General features: G+C 51.7%; 2 protein-coding genes across 2 annotated transcripts; one reads left to right on the top strand and one right to left on the bottom strand.

Annotated features, from left to right (window-relative positions):
• Positions 1-1,249: 1,249 nt before the first annotated feature.
• Positions 1,250-12,495, top strand: TGME49_231600 (HEAT repeat-containing protein; the record flags this gene model as incomplete). The annotated part of the gene is made up of 17 exons (XM_002368000.1): positions 1,250-1,528; positions 2,136-2,433; positions 3,136-3,236; positions 3,619-3,720; positions 4,255-4,408; positions 5,055-5,450; positions 5,875-5,979; positions 6,097-6,189; positions 6,925-7,361; positions 7,920-8,173; positions 8,704-8,917; positions 9,248-9,418; positions 9,923-10,177; positions 10,385-10,525; positions 10,911-10,991; positions 11,508-11,747; positions 12,307-12,495. 17 exons carry the CDS (start codon positions 1,250-1,252, stop codon positions 12,493-12,495), a joined length of 3,510 nt encoding a protein of 1,169 aa, XP_002368041.1.
• Positions 12,496-14,676: 2,181 nt separating this feature from the next.
• TGME49_231590 (SGS domain-containing protein) lies at positions 14,677-18,461 on the bottom strand (the record flags this gene model as incomplete). Its single annotated transcript, XM_018780300.1, has 6 exons — positions 17,765-18,461; positions 17,160-17,418; positions 16,369-16,599; positions 15,946-16,065; positions 15,355-15,420; positions 14,677-14,727 (listed from the first exon to the last, which is right to left on the bottom strand). Exons 1-6 carry the CDS (start codon positions 17,845-17,847, stop codon positions 14,677-14,679), a joined length of 810 nt encoding a protein of 269 aa, XP_018636842.1. The 5' UTR covers positions 17,848-18,461.
• Positions 18,462-18,584: the final 123 nt, after the last annotated feature.

The following is an 18,584-nucleotide window of genomic DNA, read 5'->3' as shown; positions in this document are numbered from 1 at the left end:
ACCGAAACAGGGAAACACCGCCTACGAGACTGTCTTTCTCTCTCTTTCTTTCACTTTGGTACGGCTTTGACAAAGTGGAGAGTTGAAATTGCTGCAAGGGTAGGCGCCAAAGAATTTATTTGTTGCCTCTGTCGCCCCCCAAAGAAGGGCATGCTCTTCGCCAGCACGTGGGTTCTCCACCCCCCGTAAAGTCCCTTGCGCATGCCTTTTCCCCGTTCGCTTTGTGTCTGACTTTTGCCGCACGCAAAAAGCGCTTTCTTTCTCTGCCGGGATTCAGACCGTTTCGGAATCCACATGCGTTGTGGGTCCTTGCTTTTTTCCTCTGCGAGAACCGCCTTTTCGTGTTGTCCTGTCGTTAAAATACCGGTCTCTTTGCCCCACATCTCCCTCCTCAATGCCGTAAACCAAAGCTCTCAACTGCCTCTCAGGCTGCTTTGCGCGGGGTTCTCTCTTATTCGCAGCTTTCTCTGTGTATCAGAGCTCAGACGCTGACAGCGCGAGAAGACAGAGTCCGTTGGCTACACCGGAAGTCTCTGCTCGCCTCTCTGGATCGTGTGCATACGCCTGTCAACTCGTTCCAGCTCAGCCGCTGGCCGTTTTTTCTCGCAACGCCTTTCGTTTGGGCCGCAGCACGTCGATAGACGAGTCGGCAACGTCATCTGAACATTTGACAGATCCGCAGGACCATTCCAGAGTGCCTCGCAAATCTTCGCACGCGCGTGGATTCAGAGACTCGTTATTTGTCCCTTCAACTGTGCTTGCACACAGAGGGCTGTCTGTCCATGTGAGTAAGCGTCGCGTCCACCGTGTTTGTGGACCCGTTCTTCGCTTTTCGGTACTTCCCAGGTTTGACTACCACGAACGAACACCCTTGTTCGTTTAGCCCAGCCCATCCCGATCTTGAGCTTTGTCCCCACTTCCCTCTGTTCTCGAGGTTTGCCTGGCCTTTCAGAGGACCGCAACCCCACCTAAACTCGATGCGCGTGCATCCCGCCAGCAGAACGCTTCCCAGACAAGTATTTTCCTTGTCAAAGTCTTCGCAATCCGTCCTTCTCCTCCTCTCCCTTCGGTTTCCTCTTCCTTTGTCGTTTACTTTCTTCGTCGGCTCCATTCCCTCCCCTTCCTCCCTTGCTTGCGCCCCTGCCTCGCGCCTCTCCCACCACCTCGTACGCACTCACAGACGCGAACCTGCAAATACAGATATTTCTAGGCAACTGACCGGATTTCTTGGACCGCTTGCCTGAAAAGAATGTCTGCAGCTGGTACGCCTCACCCCGCCATGGCGGATCTCCAGCTCCAACTCGAGCAGCTGCTTCTGGCCTCGCTGGACCCTGCCCAAGTGAAGCCGGCAAGCGAACAGCTGCGGACCTTGCTTCAGCAGGAACAGGTTGAACAGCGCCGATTGGCGTATCTTCTTCTCGCGAAACAAATCGTCGATGGCCGGCAAGAGGAAGTGCGTCAGCTGTCCGCGGTGCTCCTCCGGCGGAAAATCTCCAAGGCCATGGCTGTCTTCGATGAAAACCAACAGGTAAACTCTCCGACCCGAATGTGGGATCCTGTGCCTTGTCTCGTTAGATGCACCCTGCAGAAACGAAGATGACACTCTTTTTTGGCGCTCTGTGGTGCCTAGCGTTCATGCGTACACAGGGACGTTCATCCGCAGACATGTACAAGTGCATGGATACGCGTCATCCCATACGCAAGGCTATACGCACACACTTGTCTCGGTGGATAGCCGCATAGACAGGTGCTGGCTTCAGGTGCGACCACCAGAGAGCATCTTTGTTCTTTCTCTCCTTGGACGCCTCACGTTGTCAGCTGTTCCAAAAAATCCCATCTCTCGGTTTCTTGACTCAAATGCCTCAGGACCGTGGCTCTTCGAGGTCGAATGCCTTCTCAGACAGCGGAGAAGATCCTAAGCTTCCAAATGTACACCGATGCCCAGCTGTCCCTCTTCCTATCTTCATCTGTTCATGCATCTATCTACACACCTATCTGTATCTATCTCCATATCTATCTTTCTCTATGTATAAATAAACATCTGTAAATACATGTGCTTGCCTGTTAACTCCCAGTTCGGGGTCTGTTGTCTCTTGTGTCTCATTCCCCGTTCGTTGTCTTGGTTGTGTTTTTAGAAGGAGTTTATTACCTCTTTGGTTGCGCGTTTCTCGCAAGAGCCGTCTGCATCTGTACGTCGCGCAGTCGTGCACCTGCTGGCTTCGATTCTTCGCCTGGCAACTCTGCAAGAAGCGAAGCGCCGCGAATTGTTTTCTGCTCTCTCGCACATGGCCATGCAAAATCCGTCGCCGGGAACAGATCCGCAGCAGCTCCAGCAGCAAGTCGCGGCTGTCTCGACCTTCGTCGCCGTTGCTGAGGCCTGCCCCGATGAGCTCGTTGATTACTTCGATGAGTTCCTTACGGTCTTCCGACACGGTGAGTTGAGGTCGCAAGGTTTCTTTGAGTATCCACAAGCGAGAGAGTGAAGAGTTCCTTCATTCATGAAAACGAGACTACGCGAGGGAGACAGCGTTCTCCTCTAAAGACGTAGAATACACGCGCATGATGAGTGCGTCTGCAAACACTACTCGTGTGAAAGGCTTCCAGGCAAGCAGGACTGGACATCGTGTGCCTACCGACGCCGTTGTCTTCCTCGCAGATGCGCTGTCTGCGAAGCGGTCAACCTGTATCGTTTAGCGCTGTTCATTTCGTTTCGAGTGTGAGGAAATCCTAAAGACGTCACTGCAACTTGTTGAGTGCCGGTCGTTGAACGTCGGAGTCGAGGACCTGCATAAAGGGGTCGCGTGCCTGGTGGACGCGGTTCCCCGCCCTTCGATCCTTTCGAGTTCTCCTTTTCCTCTTTGTCTCTACGCTCAGTCCGTTGTCTCCTTTGTGCTGCGACCCGTCCTTGTTCGTCTTCCGTCCTCTTCGTGCCTCTCACATTCAGCACTCGTTTCTCCAGCTGTTTCTGCTTGCATCGCCTGCTGCTCTTTCGGCTGTTAGAGAAACGCTGTGACTTTCTAGAGCATCGAGGAACTGTGTGGAAGGGGCCTTCACTCGTGCAGTGAGTGAAACAAGCTTGGTCTTCGCGCGTCTCTGTTTCCCCAACTCGACTTTCTTTTCTCTTTCCTCGTGCAGCCTTCACCTGCGCTGCTGCTGGAAACGAACTCGGCACATCCGCGTTGAAGGGTCTCCGCTCTCTGGCGGAATTCGCTGAAGAGCCGGACCAGCAGAAAAAGGTAATACCGAGACTTGAGGCCCTTTCCTGTGTCCACTCTTTGCCTTTTCTCTTCGTGTGCGCGATCTCTTTCGCGTCGGTATCGTTCCTTGCTTCGCGTCTTCTTTCCTCTCTGGACTCGTCTCAGTTCTGTGCTCCTCCCGTTCCGCCTTTGTCCTTTCTCTGCGCCTGCCTCCGTCTCTTTTCATCGCTGCGCGCCGCATAGCTGCTCACGTAGCGCGTGGTCCTCTTTCCGCCCTCTTGGCCATCTTAACGAACCTGCTATTCCGGCTCTCCTAGGTGTCCAGCGAACTAGGAAGGATGCTTCCACCGTGGGAAGTCGAGGCTGCATCCTTGGAAATCCGGAACAGCGCGAAAATGTGCGTCTGCCTCGCTCTCTACAGGTCTGCGCTCTGGTGCCGAATGTGATGCAAATCATTGCGGCGGCAGTCCAGGCCAACGAAGAGGATGTTGCCACGACTGGAATTCAACTCATCGACGACCTTGTAAGTGCATGCCAAAGCATCCACACCAGAAACTGGGGAAAACCTTGTTCCACACTTGTGCTCATAAACATATTCCTATACATAAATATTCATATATATATATATATACATATGTATATATACGTACACACCCATAGACTGCGGATACAAACACACATGCATACGCCTGCACTTGCACGTGGCTGTTCACAGGTGCGTCTTTCGATTCAGGGGGATATGTGCAAGGGTGATCTGTCGACGAAAATGCACTCATGCGCAGGCGTTCACGTGAGACTACAACCAGACCTTCTTATATTCCCACATGCGTTGTGTGGCTTTCTAGGTGTGCACATATCTAATGTTTGTAGTTACACATATATATATATATATATATATATGTATATGTATGTATAGGGAGGCGTATTTGTCACAAAAAGATTCCGTGTATCGATGCAGCAATGCATACACGCTGCCGCAGTTTCCGGGTCTTTTTCAGTTGATAGGTGGCTGCTCTGTCTGGACATCCCTCCGCTTCTTTCTTTTCTCTCTGTTCAGCTGAGCAACGACAACATGGCGATGAAGGACGGAGAACTTCTGACGGTTCTCGACTTTCTTCTCAAGACGGTGGCGAGTCGCAGCGACGTCGACGCGGGTCTCCGCCAGCAGGCGCTTTCCTGCATTCAGTGGGCGGCGAAGCAAAAACCGAGAGGTATGGAAGATACGATGTAAAAAAATTCCTTCGCTGTTCCATCAGATACGTCGTGTCCCCCAAGTAGCCAAGGTACCAGATACGACATTGGAGAAAGGGGCAGGCTCGTTTTTCAGCAGATGCTGGACGAAAGTGTAAGCCATGATCATCTGCCTGGATATCTCTCAATCGACGGAACTTCGGCGACGGAGCGCGCGTGCCTGTTTTGGTGGCGCGTGAGGTCGAGGACGCGATATGTTGCTTCCATTCCACATCGGCTATGTTCCAGGCCTGCTGTTGTCACTCGTGTCAACAGCGAGAGAAAACAGCTCACCTGTTTTTTGTAATGTCCAGTGCAAAAGCGTTTCTCGATCATTAACTTCGATTCATGTTTCTCTCCCCCCCTTCCCCCACCCCGTTTCCTCGTACCCTTAAGCTGAATTCAGTTCAAGGGCGTTACCATTCTGTCGAACCCGGTTTCGCTTCGTGACGGTTTCCTTATATGGCAGATATGACTGGCCCCTGTAGATCTTGTCGCCGTTTTCGCTTGTACACTGCCTACGTTGTCTTTGTGGTTCTGTAGACACCCTGAACTATGCATTGCAATGTTACCTGGTTTCGGTGTAGTTTGTCGAACTCCGTCTGTGTCCGTGCCGATGTTGTTCAGTTCTCTGCAAGAGTCCGACAGTCGTTCCGGCAATTCTGGACGTGCTCGTCGCCATGGGCGCAGAGCCTGACGTTCAGGGAGGAGGCCCCGAAGACTTTGAAGAGGACGAGTTGACGCCTCACCGGATTGCAGCGCAGTGCGTAGATGCGTTGGCAATTTCTCTGCCCTCAAAGTACGTCTTCCAGCCGATGCTCGACCGCCTCACGCCTTTCACCCAGTCCACGGACATCCTGAAGAAGCGCGCTGCTCTCGTGCTTCTCGGCATCATGAGCGAAGGCTGCGAAGGCGTCATGCGCAGGAAAATGAAGTTCTTTCTCCCCTTCGTCCTCGAGTCTCTCAGAGACCAGCAACCCGTAATCGCGGCGTCTGCATGCATCTGTTTCGGCCAATTCGCAGGTGAGAAGCAGAGCGAAAGCGCGCGAAGCAATGGCTTGCGTCGGACAGGGGGCTTACGTGGCGGGCAGCCGACCTGAAAATGGATGAGGCTGCTCAAAGAGAGGAGGCAAACTGGTGCTCGAAACGCCAAATCGAGTGGGAGCGGGAAGCGTGGGAAAGGGATTTTCGAGCTGGCGAGAACGCTGTTGCTGGATTCAGTACCTCGACGATAGACACAATCTAAAAACTCGAATGTACCGACGTTTGCAAACATGTACATGGGCCGAGACAAACAATGACCGCAAGTATGCTGATGGAGATAGAGCTAAAAACAAGTTGAATACTCGAGGATTGTGGCTGGGTCTGTGGAGGCGCGTGTATGTGTAGGGACCTGCTACGGTGTAGCTTCACTCATGCAGATCTATGCGTCTTTGTTTGCGTGCAGAGTATCTCCAACCTGAAATCATGCTGTTCCAGCGAGAAGCTCTGGAACTCCTTCTTCTTCTGCTGGATAACCCAAGCGCTCTCGTCCAGCAGAAGGCATGCTACGGTAAGTTGTGCGTTTCGAATCATCTTCGTTTTCTGTTCTCTTGTCTTGGCGTCTTTGTCCTTCACTTTCTGGCGTCTTCACTTTCCGTGCTCTGTGGCTTTTCTTTCGCTTTTTCAGCCTTGGGCGTTCTCTTCGAGAACATGGAGGCACAGGACCTCGAGCCTGTTGCCAGCGAGGTCGTGCAGCGTCTCGTCCGAACGCTTCATCATAGTGAGTTTTTCAACTCTCAGCCTTATGCTCTCGATTGATTTCCGTCACTCTCTCAAGGGTCTGGATACTGAGACAGTTTTGTCCAAGTTTCGCTCCCCGCATTCATGAATTTCGTTTCAATTCGTTGCCCAGTGTTTCTCCCTTTTTTTCGACTGTCTCCGGCTGCTTTCCTCTCGCTTCTCTGCTCTGTTGCGCGTGACTGTCCTCTGGGTCAGCCGCTGCCCACCCCGCACTGTGTCTAGTCTTTGCTTCACTCGCCGCACATTCCATGTTTTAAACCTGCTGGTCCACGCCAACAGAGACAAGCAAATGCACCCATGTCTGCACGCCTCTCACCGTACATCGAAAAAATGTATCCATAAACATATATATATATATATGTATATGTATGAATTGGGCTCCACACGCATGCGGATTTCTGTAGGACGCCGTTCTGTTTGTCAGCAGCTGCTTGTGTCGGGTGTATCTGCATGCACGTATGTGTCTCTCCTTGTTTAGATGGAAAAAATGTGTTTACGCTGCCACTGAGATACGCAAAGACGGATCTAGATAAATGAGTAAAGGTGTACACATAACCACAAGAATGCCTATGAAGAGGTATATTCATGTGTAGGTAGGTCTGTGTAGGCCACGGAGAGACATAGAGAGCGATACAGGCATGTGGGGACTAGAGATGTGCTTTCGAGAAGATTTCCTGTGTGTGCGTCTTATGGCTCTTTCTTTGCCTTTTTCCAGCGTCGTGCGACAAAGTCCGGGAAGTGTGCATTTCGGCCATTGGCTCGGCAGCGGCCGCGAGCGGGAACGGAGAAGAAGCTCCCTCGAATCGACCACGGGCGTTCGACGCCTTTGCGCCAGAGCTCTTTTCCTTGATTGGTCAGATCATCAAAATGCCGACGGGAGACGTGGAGGGACAGAACGCCGGCCAGGCTGTCTGCTCTCCAACGACGAAGGCGAGAGCGATCGGCGTCGTGGGGGGACTCGTTCAGGGCACCAGCGAGGCGGCCTACGCCCAGGAGCTTCCGGGCCTCATGCGCCTCATCATGGAGCAAATGATCATCGACACCTCCAAGGACGACGACACTGGATATGCACACGACATCCGAGACGAAGCATTCTCCTGCTTCAGCGACGTCTGCATTGCCATGAAAGACAAATTCGTCGTCTTTCTAGAAGTGCGCTTGCAAGAAAAAACCGAGACTTCAGCATATCTATCTATCTATCTATCTATCTATATATATATATATATATGTATATATTTGTGAAGCGAGAGACGTGTGCGTCCGTCCTTTTTCTAGAGGTACACATTGAGTCGGCGTGTACATCCTTGCAGGGAGAAAGAGAAACAGAACGATTCAGGAATATGCATGGAAAGATACAAAAAGGCAGAGATCCTGTTTCGTCAGCTGGTGGACATGATAGTGCTTGGTAATACTAGATGATTCATGCCTCAGAGACGGTAAAGTGATGGCGTTTCAACTGTCAGATGTGACAGGTAAAATATGATGTATGCGTGTGTATATATATACATCGCTACAATGATATCCATGGATAAATATATATATGTATATGTATATATCCATATACACGTCTGTATTTCCGTTGATACCTGGACACACCACTACATGGGGATACAGGGGGGGCTGTGTTTTCGTCGGACTTCTGTTGCTTATGTACTTGGAACATTTACCTTTCTGGTTCAATCAACTTTTGATTTTCCCTGTGTTTTTCAGGAAGTCATGGTCCGCGTGTTTGCCTCGCTGTTTAGCGACGAAGGGTTGCTGCACGAGGAAGAGGGGAGGGGGCGGCAGGGGGCAGCCGCTCAGCTCCTGGACGAATTGGACGACGAAGAAGACGAGGCAGGAGACGAGAGACTGCGAAATATCCGCATCCGCGACGGCTTCCTTGACGAGCTCGAGTCTGCCGCTCTTTGTCTCAAGACGCTGTGGGAGAACTGTGGAGGCCACTGCATGAAATTCATCGCGAAGTAAGCGCAAGCGCTTTTCTTGGACTATCCGATAAATTTTCTTGAAGGATGGGTGACTACCAAAGCGAATATCAGGACATGAGGTAGTCTGCTTCCAGATGTCAGTTTGTAAGGAGTACGTGGATCGGATTCTTTTTTGCTGTTTTTCGAGAGGAGAAATGTATTTGGAGAAAAGGATATTCGATTTTTCTCACCCCAATGTGGACGCATACGACCATCGAACACCCGCATCCCGGCTCCTGGGTTCCTGTCCCGATTCTTTAAGGCGAAAGATACAGTCTGGATTCTCTCTTCCTCAAACAGGAGACGCCGGCGTCTCACGGGGTCTCCACAGACAGAGGAACTCAACTTCCATGGAGAGAGACACGCGAGACACTTGACGCGTCACTTACGAGTTGTATTTTGAATCTAGCCTTTTCTGCAAGAGTAGATATTAGCAGCATCTAGAGCATTTGTGTGTATCTAAATATGTGCACGGAATCAGGGTGAGATTTGTTGCTCTCGACGCCATGCTCTTGTCGTTTTCGCAGGACAAAGGAAGCCATTGAACTCCTTCAGGGGCATTTCCACGAAGCAGCTCGACAGCAGTGCTGCTACTTGATCAAGGCGGTGGTCGCCGCGGCACACGGCACCTTCATCGGCGCTCCCGTGAAAAAGGAGACCCCGAAATTCGCTCTGAACCCCAACGTGCACACCCTCTGGAGTGAGCAGCTCTGGCCGTTCCTCCGCAGACTCATGGAAGAGGTAAGAAACTTCCAGTGAAGACGCTTCAGAAACTTACACATGATCCTTTGTACTCTAATGTACCCCCACCTGCACACATACAAATGCATACATGAGTCTATATATATATATATATATATATATATATATATATGCGTGTATGTATGCATATGCTTGGACATGTGGTTCTGTATAGCGATGTGTGGATATTGTTACAAACTTGGATTCGAAGCGTGCAAATAGCTACCCAACGCTCAACGAAAAAGGAGCGCACCAGACTCGAGAGCATAGGATTGTTGTTCTACTGTGGTCGCTTCTGGATTTTTCCTCTTTTCGCTGTGCTGTCTCCAGGATGAAGACAAGGAGACCGTGGGAGACGCATGCGTTGCTTTGGGCACCCTCGCTGAGGAAGTGGGTCCTGCGATCTTCTTCTCCCGGGAGATGAACGAAGAGGTCGCCAAGCAGCTGTTGCTTCTTCTCAAGAAGAAGCATCCCTGCCAGGTGATCCAGGACATCGATGAGGTAAGGAGACGCGAACGGGAAGCACACTTCGCGCTGCATTTTCGAATCCATTTTCACATGCCTCGTGCATTTCCTTTGCGCGAACGTGTAGACACACGAAAACGTACGTCGATATACGCACACGATATACCTATATGCGTGAATCTCTAGGTATATACATACGCTTGCATGCATAGGAATATATATATATATATATATATATATATGCATATCTGTGCGAGTGTATGCATGCATACACCTCTGAATGTTTTGAAACATGGCAGAAGGGTGGCGCGCGTCCTTTCTCCCCAGATTGTCTTCAGTCGCCTCTTTCAGCTTCCCCAGTCTTGTTCTCTCCCGTTCGTTTCTCCTTCGTTCCTTCTCTTCCTCCCGGCTGTCCCTGTTTGCTGTTTGACCATCTCCGGGGTGTCCTTTCACGGCGCGCGTTTCCCTGCCTTTTCCAAAGCCTTTTCTGTCGGTTCTTGACCGGATTCTTTTCTCCTCCGGATTCGTTTCTCCGCGCAGGACGACGATTCACGTCAGGAAGAAGAGTACCTCTTTGAAGGCATTTCGGTCCTGATCTGTGGGATGGCCTACGCGGCATCTGCAGGCACGCGTCAGGCCCTGCAGGACACGGCGGCTTCCGGCAGCCTCGCCGCCGTCTGCAACCGTCAAACCTTTGCCGCGCTTTATCAGAAGATTCATCCTCACCTTCTAGACCTCGCGACTCATCGCCAATCTTCTGCCTACGCCGCCAGTGGCCTCGGATGTCTTGCAGAGGTGAACCTTCAAATCCGTCTGTATTTCTGAGTTCGTCAAAGTCACCTTGAGGTCGCTCACGCAGCGGCTCTGTCTCTAGGGTCGGAGAACCGAAGAGAAGGCCCTTGTACGGCGGGGGAAACCAGACAGTGCCTCCCCATTTTTGTGTCCTTGTCCCGTGGCTTCTGTTCGTGCATGCATGGTGGCGTGTGTGTTTTTCTTCTTCAGGTTTTCTTGGCGATGCAAGAAGACTCAGCTGCGTACGCCGCTGACGCTAAGTTCCTCCAAGCCGTCCTAAAGGGTGTGCAACAGGACGAAAACGAAGATTACCGCCGAAACGCCTGCTTCTGCCTCGGCGTTGTCTACGAGGTCGGTTTCCGATGTTTGGAGAAAAGAAGGAAAGGTTGTAAGGCGGCTGCAGGGTCCCGGGGAGGGCAGAGGTGCTCGGCAAGAGAGAGTGGCGGTACCGCAGCGTGAGCGCGGAAAACCTGTGCCGTGAACGATGTACTAAAAGAGTCTCGGGAGAGGAGATGAGGGAAGAGGAATGAAGATGCCACCTTAGAACAGGGCGCGGGATGCCGTGGAAACGGAGAGGGGAGGCGAAAAATGGGGACAACCATGAAATCTAGCAGGCAAGATAAAATAACCACTGCAAGTTCGCGTAAAATTGGGTCTGCTCAGCGCGATGCGTAGTCCTGCGGGCTTCTACTCCGTGTCTCCCTGTGTGTTCGTGCTTCGCGTATCTTCTCTGCAGGTCGCCTCTGCGCAGCCTGCCGTCAACGCAAAGACTGCGGAGTTCCTGGCCGCTCTGCATTCGATCTTCCGCAGTCGGGAGGTGAGAGAAGGCAGACGAAACGAAGCGCTTTCAGTGCTGCTCTCGTGTTTGTTCTCTGCGTCCTGGTTGTCGCTGGTGTTCTTCCGGACAGTGTGCATGATACCCCGTTTTTTCGAGAGTAGTTTATAGTTTGGTGCGCTCTTGCCAGATGCTGGGAGGTCGCTTGCTCTTTTCATGCTTCATCAAAGAGGGCACGTTCTTGGGAGAACGACTGTTGAAAACTAGGATACGTTCCACTCACGCTATTGCCGGAGCTGCTTTGAGACTTTTGAAGCAAGGTGAGGGTGCCGGGATCAAATATCGCAAGCCACTGAGAGAAGAAAGTGTCTTGGGGATCCGTAGTGGCTCTCGGTAACTAATAACTGACAACAAAAGGGTCGTAGCTAGACAATGTACGATGTTTACCACACTAGGAGTAAATGCTGTCTCTGTGCAAAGGCTCCGCGATCCAGAGTGTATAACTTAAATTAAAGGGAGATGCCGTGAGCGAGGATCTCCTGTTTCGCTCTCTTCCAGGACTTGAACAAGTCGGAGCAATTGACTCTGGACAACGCCGCCGCTGCCGTTGCGCGTATCATCCTCCACCCGCCTGCGACGGCGCTTCCTCTCGAGCACCTCGTGCCTGCTCTCCTCGTGTCCATGCCTCTGCAAGAGGACCACGAAGAGTCTGAAGTTATGCTGCAGGCGGCTCTCAAACTCGCTGATGATGCCGCGACTCAGCCTCTCGTCGTTCAGCACATCCAGAAATTCCTGGTGGTGAGAAGGAAATCGTCTGCCGTGGCATCGGATCCGTGTCGACAGGTCGATTTTTGTCTTCGATGGTTGTCAGTCAGCAGCTGTGTACCTTACAAGAATTTGTAGATGGAGATGTGGAGACGTTTTGGACCTTCATTCAAACGCAGCTGCGCGCTCCGTGTCTAGCATCGCCTCAGGTGCCACCTAAGTTCTGGAACAATAGGGAAAAGTGAGGTTGGGAGGACAGGTTACTTTGTGGTTTGCTTTGATACGCTTCTGCTGGAATGGACTGGGAGATCGAAGCGTTTCTCACCAGCAGGTTCTTCGATGTATCGGTTGACGGGCACAGACGTGTGAGTTCGCCTCTAAGACTTCTCCCTTGACACGCGTTTCTATCACTCGAATTTCCTGTAAGAGTTCTCGGTTCATCTCACACACCTGTAGGGCGTCTCAGCGACAGAGCACGTCTTTACCAAGTGACATTTAGTTCGGTTCCATGGCATAATTGCTCAACTCGACCCCTTGCCGCTGTAAAGGCCAAACTTATCTTGAAAGGCTCTGTCTCTTTCTGTCTGACCAGGGAGTGATTCTCGAGACCGCTCATCCACTGACGGCGAAGCGCGTGAAACCGGAGGTGCAAGAGAAAGTGATTGTCATGCTTCGGCAGCTGCTGACGAATCCGTCACTGCCGCCGTCAACCCTCCAGGGAGTGAAGGAGGCTGTGGCGTCCAAGCCGTTTGCTCTCGAGTTCATCAACAGCAAATTCTAGAGGCTTTTTCGCTAGAGGGTAATTCCGCGTGGTTTCGACGGATCCGTGGTCTCGGTAGATCAGAAGCAAAGTTGCTTCCACAGATCCACCTGCCTCGGTCGAAGCTCGAAGAAATCTAGGCAGGAGCGGCGCTCGTGCACGACGCCCACGGATGTCTCTCCTGCGACACCGGACAGCAGGCGTGGCACCGAGACGAGAATTGCATTCAGGAAACGGGAGTAATTTGTCGTGACAAAAGAGAAGCGGGACAGACACGGTCGAGAGACACGGCGAATGACAGGCTTTCTCAACGTCTCGTCCTGGACAGGGATGCTATCATCCGGGTGCACTCCTGTGCAGCGGAGTGCGTCCAGCTCCCAGCGACAGAGCGAGGCGTTGCGCCGATGCGGGATGCACAGAAAAATTGTAGTATGTGTGTGCGTCTGTGGAAATGACTACTTCCTTTGTTTCTGGAAATCTTCGTGCCGTGGGCGGGCATCTGACACTCGAATGGTGACACCAGAAGTCTGCCGCTGCAGTCTGTGTACCCCGTGGACACAGAGTTGAGTGGGTGTAGAGCAGCCGGATAGGGGGGGGGAGAGGTACGACGGGATTGTCGGTGGCAGTTGTGAGCGACGCATCTGCCTGGACACATTTTCGCGCGACGGCCGTTGTGTAGTTGCGCGGTAACCGTAAGCACAAGCAGTGTCGACTCTTGGATGTATCTGTTGTGTCAGGACGTCCGGAAGGCGCGTCATTTCCACCTTGTGGACGTTTGTCCCTTTTTCCACTCTGTGCCGAACATCGCCTCCAGTGAGGGAGCGAGTCTTTTGAGGCGCTGCTTTTGGCGAACTTTTTGTCTTTTGTCTTGGTGCGTGTCATTGTGTGGGGAGTGCCCTGCGCACCCCAGGAGTCCACTCCGTACACTTGACGCGTCGGTTTTTTTCTCGTTCATGTCGACGCATGCAGTTGGAAAGTCCCAGGTTTCCGTGGGGTTCAGGTTACCAGCTGCAAGCAACCACTTTGTCTCATTTCATTCGCCGTTTCCCAGCGGCAGACACTAAGGTGTGAGACAGCTGTTTGTAGGAACTGACCCTCAGCCCGACGCTTTGGCTTGTAAAAACAGTCGCAACTGCCAAAATTTATACAATACACGCCTCTGTTCGTTTTACAGGGTGCAATTTCCCCCCGAGTTCGTGACCCTTTCCGTCTTCGCTTTCTCCTTGTCCCTTCGCTGCTCCCTCGAGGCTGCTTTTCACTCAGCCCGTCCAGCTTGGCGGGGCTGGGTTGCATTCGTAAATGCGCATGCACTCCCTATTTGAGCGTCAAAAAACACCGCGCTTGACAGCTCACTGCTTTATGTGACATTTGCTCGTCTCCCCGCTTTTTTGGTCCCAGACTGAAGCAAAATCCACGTAACGCAAGGGACCCCGACACGTCTAGATGTGGAATCATTACATATTAGCAGCTAAATGCCACTCAAACATGCGAATTTTTGGTTTTCGATATATATATATATATATGAAAGAACAGGCTTGGTAGTACTTATGTATGTATGCATATATAAATATATATACATATGTATATCTATGCAGCCTGAGAGACACGCGAACGCCGCCGTGGATCTCTACCGGCCCTGTCTCGTGAACTGTTCCTTCCGCCGAGATGCCTCTGTCCGATCTGCACTTCTCTCGAAACGGTAGCCAAAACCCACATCAGGGTGCCAATTTCGTGGCACACGAGGGAGAGAAAATAAAAGAAGTCTCTATACTTGGTCCCGAACGATGCATCTCCAACAAGGCCTCTGTATGCTGTCACAACGGATGTGGCGGGGATCTGCGGAACACCCCCTCCTCATTGAGGACTCTAAAAACGAAAAGAAAATCGCACTTTTCGGTTTCGATAAAAAGGCGATGAGTGCGGAGCCTGCGAGTGGCACGACGAAAGCGATATCGACTCATGAAGAATAAACTGTTTTTAACTCGGACGAGAATGAGAGAGAAAAAGAACTTTTTGACAACAGAGTTGGAGCATCGATGCAGAGAGGAGAGACGAAAAGAGACACGACAAAAGCACGTGAACGTTCCAAGGGAAAGGGCTCTAAACAATCACGAACGACGCAAAAACCCAAGAAGGGGAGAAAAAGCTTGAAAAGATTCAATGTTTTCAGAGACCACGTCAATCTCGCTTCCTGCTGCTGGCTCACGACTGAGTCCACCGGCGGACCTCCTGGCCCTCGGGTGCCGTCACGCTCTAAAAACAAACGTGGACAAGAAGATAAGATCCGAACCCGCTGTCCCTCTTGGTTGGGGTCAAACGCGAAGGAATACGGGTCTTAAGGCAGCGAAATTCATAGTCGTTTTCTGTATCCTTTCTCGATTTACATATCTTTTTGAAACACTGAAATAAAACATACTTGTACACAGACATTCCATAGGCTCTTCTGCGACACGGGACGTTGCCAGCGACGCATATACTTGATAACCACTCTGTATGAAGACAGATGTGCATTAGTTGCGCGCTGAATAGAGTCACAAAGATCTCTCTATTACCTACAGTGCAGGTGTGTTATGGAGGTGAGAGAGATACAGAGACACACCTTCGTATGCAGGTATTTTCACATGCATCTGAGGCTTGTTCATTGCGAGAATCACCACGGATATGCGTCCCGAGATCCGTGCAAATAAGCATAAAAACATCAGACGGATAAAGAAAATGGGCAGACTGGAAAGAAATGACAGACGTAGTGGACAAACAGAGGACAGCCGACGAATCAGACTCAAATGAAGATATACATATATATATAAATGTATATATGTTTATTTATTTCCAGGATGGTCGCGACAAGTTCGCTTCTTCAAAATTGGCTGATAAGCTCACCTGTTCGTAGTTTTTGCCTCTGACTTCGTCCCAGTTGGTTGAAAGAACAGTGCCACCGGATGTTTGCTGGAAGCAACAGTCGCAGAAGTACCAGGAAAGAGAGCCTTTGCAAAGGAGACATAATGCTGCCCTCGTGTCCATCCCCTCCCTGCGTTCGCTTCTCTTGACTTGCCTCTCCCCCACCTCCCCGCCTGCCCTTCTTCCCTGCGTTACGGTCGGGAGCGACCAAGACGTTTCTCCTCGTTGACTGCGGCCACAGAAATCTCCCTTTTCTCGGAGGTGACACATCGGAGAAAGCGGAAGAGGTGCCACGAACGGCGCTCTCTCTCGCCGAAACTCACCTGCAGCTTGTACAGAGAGAAAGCAACGCACTGGGAAAGGGAGCAGAGACAACCCAAACAGACCTCGCGTCAAGGCGGTCACAGAGGTACGGGAGAGCGACAGGAAACTCAACCCACCAACCACAAGGGAGACAGACAAAACACGGAGACCGCTTCGCAGGGCCACTGTAATGAGGCGGTTCGTGTGTAGATACCCTCGCCCCCTGTGGCAGCAAACCGAAGAGCGAAAAAAAAAGGGGGAATGACGCACATAAGACTTGATCATGGCGCGCCGGGTGTCTTCGTCGGCATTTGCGTAAATCTGTTGAAACAGTTTTTGAAGAGCCGCCTCGCCATCGTTTTCGTCGTTTTTCAGCTCGTCGTCAATGTCCTGCACCGCAAAAACACTCAGAGTGCCTTCGGTTCGTCCGCCGCCCTTATCGTTCACATCCAGGCCTGTTTTTCTCCACATAAAGCCATGCAAGCCTTGCAAGCAAGTCAATTCAGTCGGTGCCTCCCGTATCCACCTATCGCTCTCTATGACGCCCTGCCGCGTGGTCGTCCACACCTGGGAAGAAAGCCTCTCGCTGCGCATGTACGCACGGACAGACGTCTGCGCCAGGGAATCTGCACTTCTGAACGCCCGTCTCCCCCTCTCCAACTGCGCCTGCTGGCCTGCGTGGAAACGCCTTACTTTCTCGATTTGATTCCAGTCGACCTTCTTCTTGGAAGAAGGGTACGCAGGTTGACTCGGCGGCATGTCTGCAGGCTGCATTCTGCCTTCCTCCTCCTTCAGTCTCTCAGCTCCGTTCTTCATGTCTACATGGATGGGTTGCGGCGGCAGAGCCTGTCCGTCTCGTGGAGCCTCCAGCGACGGCCAGTGGAAGCCTGAGCGTGCCTTCTTCAGCGAAACTTCGATCTTCGTCTGCACAGAAATAAGGCGAAGAAAAACGCATGCCGGACTGATGCACGGCGGCACGACTGCACGAAAGAACTGAGCTGCGTGGCAGAAACAGCCGAGAAAGAACGTAAGAAACACAGACTGGTGACTTCCTATGCATGCGCGAGAGTGGCTCGGTTGCTCTTTTTGCAGGAACGGTTCAGCGCCATGCATCTAGACGCTCCAAACAGGAAAGGCTTGGAACAGAAGAAAGAAGGGTGATGCATAATTTCTTTCTCTGATGCGAAAGCGACTCCTGCACAGATAAAGGTATCTAGAAGCGTGCATGCGATGACTGCATGGGATCGACGAGGACACGGCGGAAAACGTCGAAGAAACAAAGACGTGAACGGGCGAGGAGAACAGAGACCCCCAACCCAGACACGAAGAAGACAGTAAATACACGCAAATCGGACCCAATCATCGATCTCCAGATGCTAGAGACGTCTGCAAAGAAGACACAGGCGCGAGCAAACAGGGATGACAAGAGAATGAAACACGACGCTGCACCAAGAAACCAAATAGATATGTATGCATATATATACCTGACTGAGAGTATACTTGGATTCCTCTGGAAGGATGTCCTCGAAGAGATTTTCAATTTGGAAAACGTAGGGTGTCTTGTCTTCGGCTTTCACTTCTGGAGTGGGCGCGCCGGGAGAAGAAGGCAGAGGCAGAGGAGGGACGAGCAGGCGCAAGCAGAACTCTCGAGGCTTGAACTCACAAGCCAGGATGTCTTGAGGGGTTAGATGTTTGACGAAAAAGGTGAGGCCGAGACGTTCTCCACTCTGCATCCATTCAAACCTGCGTGTGGAGGGGAAATGTTCAGAAACGCAGCAAGACAGAAGCCAGTCAAGATTTCACCAGTTTTCGCGAGCTTGGACATTCAACCTTAGTGCACACCAGACATATTCAGAATGGTGCCTTCTCTACCGCCGAGCCACGCTGCGCTCTGAACGCAAGGTTTTCAAGAGGAGTGAAGCCTCGTGAGAGTTCGAATACTGGGAGCGTGCTCAGGATCGGATCTCCCGCTTCCAGATCCCAAAGACAGAATCGCACACAGATAAGACGATAGAAAACAGCTACTTTGATGTTCAAATAGCGTTCAGGCGCCAGTTTCTCGGGCAGAGCCCAAAAACCGAAAACCTACCGAGGAGTTTGTGTCCGGTGTGCCGGTCCCGACGCGGCACTTTCTCCTGCCTTCGACGCGGGTGCGCAGTTACTCACCGACATCCTGTAAAAGCAACTGAGTGACTCTACAAGAGACTTCAGCTGGATGTAGTTCCTGGAAATCCGGTTCAGGCACCGTCAGACGGCTGGGGTTTCCCTGTGGCACTGCTTGGAAAGGGATGCTACTGATCTGGTGCCCGTCTAGGCGACATATGACGAGGATTATGCACGAGGCTCGAGAGGGGGGCGACGAGACTGCGGACAGCTACTCTGAAGGAGAAGCAGGGATCGACCTCGCTACCTTCACCTGATGATAACCTGCCCTACTTGCTACGCTGGAAATCTGCTAACTGGTGGAGCAGATGCTACTGGTAGAAAAGTTGCACGGTATTTTCACATAACGTGCATGTCAGTAATTGGATGTGCACTGGTGCTGAAGAAGCGAAGCGGGCTGGGCTACAGTTGCCGAGAACAAGCAATGAGTTCACGCAGACGAGACAACGCGCGCCTTGGGGGGCTCCGTGTGTCATTCCACCACTGCCTTGCACCAAGTCTCATAGGAGCCGTGCATGTACCCTCAAGACATGGCAGAGCAGAAACAGAGGCACTTCGTATGCGAGAGATGCTTAAGTTGGAACAACACAGTCAAAGAATCAAGGTACACAAGGGGAATACGCAAAGAGAGAGTGATGAACGTCATTTGAGACAGACACGCGAGCGCCAGACAGACGAAATGTGTTACGGCTGCCAGCACGCGCAAAGTCACAGCGCAAGGTTGAATGGTAAAGTTTCAAACCTGA

The sequence above is a fragment of the Toxoplasma gondii genome, chromosome VIII (assembly GCF_000006565.2).
Source record: "Toxoplasma gondii ME49 chromosome VIII, whole genome shotgun sequence".
Lineage (NCBI taxonomy): Eukaryota > Apicomplexa > Conoidasida > Eucoccidiorida > Sarcocystidae > Toxoplasma > Toxoplasma gondii.
The sequence above is the reverse complement of the archived record's forward strand: the minus strand, read 5'-3'. Positions and strand labels throughout refer to the sequence as shown.